Source organism: Pygoscelis adeliae, unplaced genomic scaffold, assembly GCF_000699105.1.
Source record: "Pygoscelis adeliae isolate BGI_AS28 unplaced genomic scaffold, ASM69910v1 Scaffold353, whole genome shotgun sequence".
Lineage (NCBI taxonomy): Eukaryota > Metazoa > Chordata > Aves > Sphenisciformes > Spheniscidae > Pygoscelis > Pygoscelis adeliae.
The window spans coordinates 1,420,710-1,429,730 of NW_008824445.1; the positions used below are offsets into that span (position 1 = coordinate 1,420,710).

General features: G+C 36.6%; 1 protein-coding gene across 1 annotated transcript in view; it reads right to left on the minus strand.

Moving 5' to 3' along the window:
- Positions 1-873: 873 nt before the first annotated feature.
- SLC15A4 (solute carrier family 15 (oligopeptide transporter), member 4) overlaps positions 874-9,021 on the minus strand; it is a 35,715-nt gene continuing 27,567 nt past the window's right edge. Inside the window, exons 8-9 of the mRNA XM_009320964.1 lie at positions 5,568-5,726; positions 874-2,262 (exon numbers count right to left, since the gene is read on the minus strand). Of these exons, the coding sequence (XP_009319239.1) occupies positions 2,114-2,262; positions 5,568-5,726 (308 nt within the window). The 3' untranslated portion in view covers positions 874-2,113. The remainder of the gene's footprint in view (positions 2,263-5,567; positions 5,727-9,021) is intronic.

Here is a 9,021-nt window from a genome sequence, read left to right on the forward strand (position 1 = left end):
TACACAGACTGTCACAGTTACTGTTAGACACCTTGTTTCTTTGGTGATCTGCAGATTACTCTCCATTCTTCATTAAATTCTGTTTTAACTACAATCAGCAGACCCATATCAGATGGGAAATTTATGAATGCTGTTGAAAAATTTTAGATTTTGGGGAAAAAATAGTGAAATTTATTAAATTCACTTACCAGAAAAGGGATGAGTATAGACACCGAAGCTGATGACATCTAACACCAGAAGCAACACTCGTCTTGGAGGTTCTGAGAATAGTACTAGTCCTTCAGAAGACGGAACACTTCTAAAAGCAAAATCTTCATAAATCTAGTAGAATACTCATTAGTGGGCACAACCGAGTTCTCTCCTGTGATTATGTATGTTTTGGAATTAATGAAATAAACATGAAACGCTACAGATTCATCCCCATATCAGAAGTCCGTGACTAAAACAGTATACATTCAAGAAAGAAAATTTTTGGTCCCTCTGTGTTCCTTATGCAGCTTATACCATCTCACTGTTAGGTCTTTTTAGCCAATTGTAAATGGGATATACCAGAAACATAGCACGTGGAGCTTTTAAAACAAAGTTAGAAAAGGAAACGAGCTTTTCCTCATATGAGATGTTGCGTACGTATTTTCTTTAGTTATTCCAATTCTCGATCATACCAAGTAATGCTATAGCTGAAGCATCTCCATTGATTTACCTTGGTAAAGACAGGACAGCTTGCATATGCTATATTACCTGACAAAACTAATAGGATGCCAGTGTACATTTAGAAATGTTATAGGATTCCACTGTATATTTAGGAAATAAAGGCTAAAGAACAAAATATTTGTGGTATAATTTTATTTACCTAGAAACAAAGGGTCAAAAGTCACAGCATGGAAGTTCATTTTATTTTGTAAACTCATTAAAAAGATGTCCATGTACGAAAGAAGGACATTTTAACAATGTAAATGCAGACAAAGGAAACTATAAAAATTCAGTACATAAAAAGTTGAGTTTTTATTTTCTTTCTGCATAATTCCTTGCATCTTCCATACCAGTCTGCGCACAATCTTAAGTACAATTGTTAGAATCATTAAAATTCAAGAGGCTAAACATAAAACCATTTGCTCTGCTATAGGAATGTGTTGCTGAAAGATACAAACCCTGTAGCATGTTAGCTAGAAGTAAGACACAAGACTGAAGGAACTGGCTGAAAGGCTTCTAAATTGTTATTGCGCATTTATCTTCTGAGAATTCAATCTCAGTTTTCTTTCTGCAAATATTTCGAATATTCCTTAAGGAAGTAACAGGGTTAGACTGAACGGTGCTTTGTCAAAAGATGCATGTTTCCGTATTGTCCTAATACATCTAATGCAGATTCAAAAATAAAAACATTTCTGAAGTCAAACCGTTTCAGTCCCAACAAGTGTTTATTGTGCACCGAAACTTACAGCAGCTCTATGACAAGCTACTGTGACATATAATGCAGTCTTCAGTATTGGATACTCTCGACTGCAAGTTTGGACTTAAATCCTTCAGACACTGCCGGTGAAAGGTCAATTATAAAACTACATTTCTTTTTAATCTGAGCTAATCTGCAGTTTAATTTGTCCCTGTTTCTCCCCCAAAAGTGACTCTCCGGATTGAAAATTTATTCTTGTAACCACTACTTGAGGTTTCTGTAAAATGTTTCCTTTCCAGTGTCCTCAATGTAGGCTTGAGACTGTTGAGTGTTTCTCTAGATCCACTCTTCTTCACTAAGAAGAGTTTTTCAGTCAGGAACAATCCATGTCACATGTGACTCATTATACTGAATTTCCAAGTGTAAGCGTCCCAACTTTCAAGAGTGAAGTAAACATCTCACGATTAACAAAGAGCATCTTGCGTGCCTAGAGTTAATACACTTCCAAGATTCATGTTTGTCCTCCGCCAGGACGTAGTGCAAGAAATGAGCCCCGCCAACATAAGGCACTTACCTACGTTACACAAGAAGGGGCAGGGGCGAGAACTCTTGTAACATGAAGGTCTGGTAGGAGTCTCACTGGAGAAAACATAAGATCTCGCAGACTCGGGGTGCGCTGCCACTTCATTGTGTGCTGCTGTAATAAAGTCTGCTCTGTAACAGGTATCAGATCCTCCCGTTGGCAGCCACTTCATTAATCTTCGATTTTTGATGATCATATTTCACAGAAACAATAAGGAAAAGCAAGAGGGTTGCTCCTTGGATAGCAGCCAGCAAAAAAAAATAATAGTTTAATTGGCAGCCATTAATATTACCTGGAAAGAATTGGGGAGGAAAAAAACACATTTATAAACAATATACAAATAACAATGTCAAGCCCTTCAAGCTTAAGTAGCGAAGACTTTTCTGCAAAACATGGGCAAACCCAAACCAAATCACATTTCCATCTGACAGCACAGTTTTGCTTTTAATTATCCAGAGCAAAAGATGGAGCTTCTGAGGAAGATGCACACAGTACAAGGATTGCTTTCTTTTGTGCTTCAATGCCTTAAACCAAGTAATGTCCCTGAAGAAGCTGATATGCTGTTACTGCATAATTTCTTACTTACAAAAAGTTGCTGGAAGCTCCTCCTACCACTGCAAGAACTTCGTGCAAACAAAGACTACACACATATAGCAGTGGGCATGCTTCATGAGAGTCAATACAATTTTAAAAGGCTGATAGGTTAATAATCTTCCTTTCTTCCCCCTCCGCCCCTGCTTTTTTTTTTTTTTTAAGTCTGGTTTCTATACTGCAAAATTGCAATGCTTTGCTGACTTCAGATAAAACAGCTAAAAATGCCAACGTGTATTTTCACACATGATTTACTTTCTTCGTAACGTAAGTAATAGAGATCACTTATCAATTTTTGAGGAGATGACTCATCTCAAAAGCAAAGAAAGAAAACATCCCTGTGCTGTGGCCACTAAATGGACTTGAAAAAGAAATTTCTGCAAATAAAGGCCTGGACTGTAAACTGTTCAGAAACAGCTCCCAGTGAAATGCAGCATTCAGAATGGAAGCAAAGCTACGCTCATACGGGCTAGTAACTTAAACCCTTTACCATCTTCACTAGATGTGCTTTTAAGGAGCCTGGAGAATACAGTGAAGTGATAAGGCTTTAGTCAAGGCAAAAAAAGAAGGTCTCTTATGTTTTACACCTTAATTGAAACAGGTAAAAGTATGATTTTTTTGTACTATATAGACTAGAGAGTCCTCTCCAGCAGCCTTTTCAGCCTTGCTTAATGCTATACGGTCTCTCTGCATCTAGAGGCCTGTACCTGCCTTCGCTGCTAAGTGAAAGATAAAATAAAAAGAATCAAAAAATGAATGCTATTAAGGAAAAAGTTTGGCAACTCTGTAGATATAAAGAAAGCAATTACTGAGATTTTCTCTCAGCCTTCTTTTGGAACAAAGTTTAGGATTCATGAAACCATACGTGGTTTCTTTTTGGTTCAGTTCACCTTTGACACTCCCTCAAAGTTAGCGATGCTAAAACATTATTCCTCTATTAAGAAACGTTCACTAACAATTGCCGTACTTCCAAGAACAATATACTGTGGCTCATTTCCAACATGCCACATGAGCCACAGCCAATTGAACCATTATGATTATCAAAAAGGTGAGAGAGAGTAAAAATAGTGAAGTATACATCGATCCTAACAAGCTGTTCATGCAGCATGCCTGTAAATGTTCAGATTAAATTACCTTAATTACTGAAACTTAAGATACAATTAAATGAACTTATAATAAAATGCAATAAAATTAAACGGAGTCTGTCCTTGACATTTAAAATACAATATACATGTGAATCTCCATTTCAAGAGCAGACGTGTTTAAAGAGTAGTAATTATCCTTTATGAGATGGGATATTAAACCCATGAAATCTCACTTTTTGTCAAAGAAATAACAGTCATTTCAACGGCAGCAATCAACACTGAAGTGCCAGCAGAGAGTGAACTTTCTCAGTAGATTTTGGAGGCAGTCAGTTACCTCAGATGATACCATGAGTTACCATACATAGCAGAAACTCGTGCTTATAGTTGTTATACAGCATCTAATGAAAAATTCGAAGTCATTCATTCATAAAGACTCCTCCTTACAATTTCTAGCCTGGAAGACCTAAGTAAATTTTAGATGTGAATTTGATAACTTTCAATAATGTTATACCAAATGAAAACTGAGTTTTAAACAGTTACTGATATAAACGGTTAAAACAGTAGCTGCTATGGATGCTACAAATCAAAATCACCCACTGAGCGCTTCAACCTTGAGCCAGACCTATAGCTGCTGAGAAGGCTCGACTGTATATCGAGTCTTTGGACTAAGAAAGGTAGAAATATCCAGTTCTGACAGCTGTCCAAAGGACAATCCACTGAGCTGAGCAGCTTAGTCAAAACAGACGACCAATGAGTCATGAAAGGTAACATCCAGTTCTAGCCAACTCTGGATATATTTAGCACAACCTAAATATGTTACAGAGAGAATATTAGGCACTGTCTTCTCTTAGGCTGCTTCAAAAAACAAAGACAACAGGCTAAAAAAGCACCATCAAATATCACATATTAATTTGTATGAAATTATTATCCTCCTATTGAACCCTTATCAAGTGAACTATATACAGAATTGCAGAAAAAGATGCTCTTCTAATTTTGAAATGGACTGGGGAAAAAGTCTGAATGTGATTAAATTTTAATTCGGTGAGGACACTTTCATAAAGTTAAGGCTACTTGTCATCTTTTGCAGTCTTTTAAAGAACAACTTATAAACCAAAGATGACAACTTGTGGCATATGTACTGTTCCAGACAACATTACTTTTCGGTGGCATGCAAATCAAGCTGAAATGGCAAATTCTCTCACACCAAATTTCAAGTTTAGGCTGCACTTTTAAGCCACGTATACACAGTAGGTCTAGCATATGTTTTAAGAACTTTTCACGCTCCTGTTGGAACTAATTAGCCCATTGATGATGGTATGATTTTCTGAAATTCCCAAGGTGCCACCTACTGGTGCCAATAATTATTTTTAACTTCAACTGGCAATACAAAGCAGACGATACGTTGGACTTCAAGAGTATAAATAGCTAGCAGACAGAAACGCAAAATTAACTCATGGTAATTTTGATGAAGTCTCTTGAAACTAGGAAGCTGAATAATCACTAAGAGAGAGATGGGTACATTTTACTCCCCATAACCGCAGAAAGTAATTTCAGTACTTTATACCAAATATATTCTTCTTCCACCCATAATTTAAATATTTTTTACTAAAATACAAAAATTTATAAGTAATTTCTAGTGATGAAATGCAGTAACAGCTGAGCTGGTAATTGACAGGCCTTACAGAGGCAAAATACCACATGCGTGTTTCCCATGCTTTCTTGAGGGCAATGTACCATTTTGCATAGTCACATCATTACTTCATAAATACATGCAAGATGAAACTGTCTTTAACAAAACAGTAGACAAATTCATATTTTTAAAATAATGCTAAGACTGAACAGTTCCACATGCTTGATGCTTAACTGCTTCTGAAGGAAGCCTTCTACTTTCTAGATTATGAATACACTGAAAGTAACTTACCAAAATCCGTGTGATTACTCATCCAGCCGATTTCTTTAACAGACACCAGTGCCAACAATCCAGAGCCAACAAATGATCCAATCCCCGAAAAGAAAAAAAACAGCCCCATAATAGCACTCTGCATAGATTTGGGAGCAGCTGAATACGCAAATTCTAGACCTGTATTAAAAGATTAAATAAAAAGCTATTGGAAGATCTAAGAAACAGCAGTAGTTCATTCTAGTTTAGTGTTACAGAAGTACACTACGTCTGGTATGTTAAAGACCTAAAACTAGCCTTGGATTTCAGGAGACAGGGAATTGACGTAGTGAATCCCTAGCAGTTCCCAGTTCCCTCTAATTGCTTTATGAACCCTGTTAAAGGTCATCAACAGATCAACCCATTAAATGGGCAACATTTGAGACATGCATCTTGATCTTATTAATATTACATGTGTAAAAACAAGAAATCTTCTGAGGCAGCACATTCATTTTTCTGTCTAAAATTATCCTCAAAGAAATTTATTAAACTAACTCTAACCTGGCAAGTTCCACCTTCCCCGTGTCACTTGTTTCTATATTGCCTATCTGCTGTGCAGTATTTACAAAGCACATGGCATTCCCTGCTGAGAACAAAGTACTCAGGAACTGAAGGTCACTCTTGCGTTGACCATGAATATTTATTTCTCACAGACTCGGTGTCTGTATCTCTGAATGTGCAGACAGAGAAATTAATTGTAGCTGGAAAGGCAGTAATTAGTTTTAATTTAATTTTGATCTAGAATTCTCCGAGCTCATTGCTTGCTGGCCTATTCTTTTCAAGGCTTGTACAAATGGGACTTCAACTTCAAACTATCCTTACTCAAATTTCAACTAATAAACCCAAGAAAAACATGCAAGTGATGTAAATGTGAAAATCTGTGCTACTGAATTTTAGTGCCAACCGAACACACTGGGTTAGGCTCTGCCTTGCAAAGACTAACGCCCATGATTAACTCTCCTTTTTAGAATAATATTCCTGTCAAACATCAAATGGGATTATTCACAAGAGAGTCAAATACATTCTTCGCAGAGCTTTTTCTTTGACAGGTGAAATGCTTGTTTCAAAATAGTCTACTTCATACTGAAAATTAATGCTACCTCATCTAACATTTTTCTTGGCAAAGAGAGAGCACTATAGGCCTGAAAATGGCACAAATCTTGTGTCTTGCATAATAAAGGTACGCTTTATTTTCACCATTACTGGTATTTGACTTTTGCTACTCCAGACAGAGTTTAATATAAATACACTGGCATTTCTTTTCAAGAAAAGGCTTAACACTTCAAGCCAGGTGGGTCAATTTGCCTGTTGTAAGGGAGGAACTTTGCTCTTGTAAAAGAAACAGAACTGTATGTTCCCACTGATCTAACAGCATTCTGCACTGCCACCTGAGAAATCTCTGATAACCAACACGCTGCTTCTCTTTTCCTTCGCAAAACACATTAGAATGGGCCAAGAGCAACCTGTCTGTGATTCTAGAAGGGAACCGAAACATTCTTCGTGCAACTCAGCTGTGTGGGTTCCTGTAAATTCAAACCGTAATGAGAGAATTGCTACAGAGATGGAGAGACATCTGCAAATGGGGAAAGGGGAGTGGGGGCGAAATTATATTTATTTTGAGAATTAAAAACTCAAATTTTTTTTCTAGGCTTTGCCACCAATATAACAATTCAGATTTTTCAAGGAGTATTTATCTGTCCAATCTCACTTAAAGAGAAAAAAAGTAGACTACTCTCGGGATACAGTAGCTTGTTTTTTAACCTCTTGTTAAGTTATCATAGCTGCCACAAGTCTCCAGAGTTATCAGTCACATTTTGGTCATCAGGCTTTTGTACATTCTGTACAAGTTAAGCTCAGGTATATCACATGAAAGGATCTGGCCCATTTCTTCTCTTGTTTGTTTTACAGATATACTGGATGCGAGTGCTACTGCTGGAAAAAGATCTTAAGACTGAAAACAAAAACCAAAATGGGTGTAACGCTACATACTTTTTGCAACGAAATAAGGCACGTTTCTAAACTTAAAAAATGCTTCCAGCAACCCTAATACTTAATCTGGCATAAAGAATATAAAATCTTTTCTTTGCCTTCAGAGGTATTTTTGCCTGCTGGCAGCCATTAATAACAATTTCATGCTACCTTAAACAAGCAGTTTTGAAATTAAACCCTCTAGTTGTTGTTGTCATGTGAGATTACGACTCCCAGTGAAATAAGGGCGCTTTAAGAGGATTGACAGAATAATACAAAAAATTAATGCAATGTGTGTTATCTTTTTAAAGGTACCTCAAGTGTAACTAACGTGGCTTAATAATATGCTTAGTTTTACAGTGAACAAAAAACCTTATGTTTCTGCTGTTATGATATTTAGTCCCTTTTTGTTCACAATAAACATTTCCAAATCACTACAGGTTTGTAACCATTAACACTTTGCTTATTTTAAAGCTGAATTTCATAGCACCATAGATGCTTTTATCAACTTTTAATATCAAATTGGTAAAGTATCTCTATTAAAGTCTTGAGAGGCCTTCTTAAGGATACTAAGAATTCAGTTTAGATAACAATCAGAAGGCAGGAAGAAAAGCTTTGTAAAACAAATCGAATGAAAGTGTAATACACAAAGCAATTAAGATCTGCATAGAATTTCTGGTTCAAAGAAAGAGAAGCATTTGCATTTTTCCTAACATTGACCAACAGTTTTTGAAGTTATAAAGCTGTTGGTACAGACCCAGCAAGTGCAGAACAGCAGGGTATTCACATAAGAATAGTGTAAGCCTTAAAGACTCGACTTCTCATGAAGAAGTCCACTAAAACAGTTGAAAAAAACCAACCCTCAGTCTGGAGTTCAACAGAGAATGCATAAAGTCTTTGACCTTTCCACAAGCTGCGGATAGGTTTATTATTTTTTCCTTGCGAACACCTATAAACTAGTAACAGTGACTGACAGAGAAACAAGAATCTGTAAGAGGGAAGAAATGTATTTATTTTTGCATTTCTGATAAGTCATCTGTTTATCTGAGTTCAGATTTAATTGGCCAATCCCTGAAGTTGTAACTAACGGTAAGTAATTAATTTTACTCTTTTGATAAAAATGCTAAATAGAGCCTTAGTTTTAGTAAGTAACTCAATTAAGCAAGACTTCTATCTTCAGATTTTTATGTGTTAGGATTTGTGGCGGCTACTGTTCACACATAACGAAAGGTACTGTGATAAAGGACAGCAATGACTGCAGATACGTCCTCTAGTAAAGGGTACATATTGATTGCACTGCTAAAGCGTACTTTCCATTTAAGAATCTAAAGTGTTTAGCATCTTGGGTCTTAGTGTGCTTTAAAGATAACGATCTCTCCCAACATCTTACTAGTTGCTTATTGAAGCCAATTAATTCAAGGACTTGCCTATACATCACTGCGGGGGGGGGGGGGGAGGAAACACACCA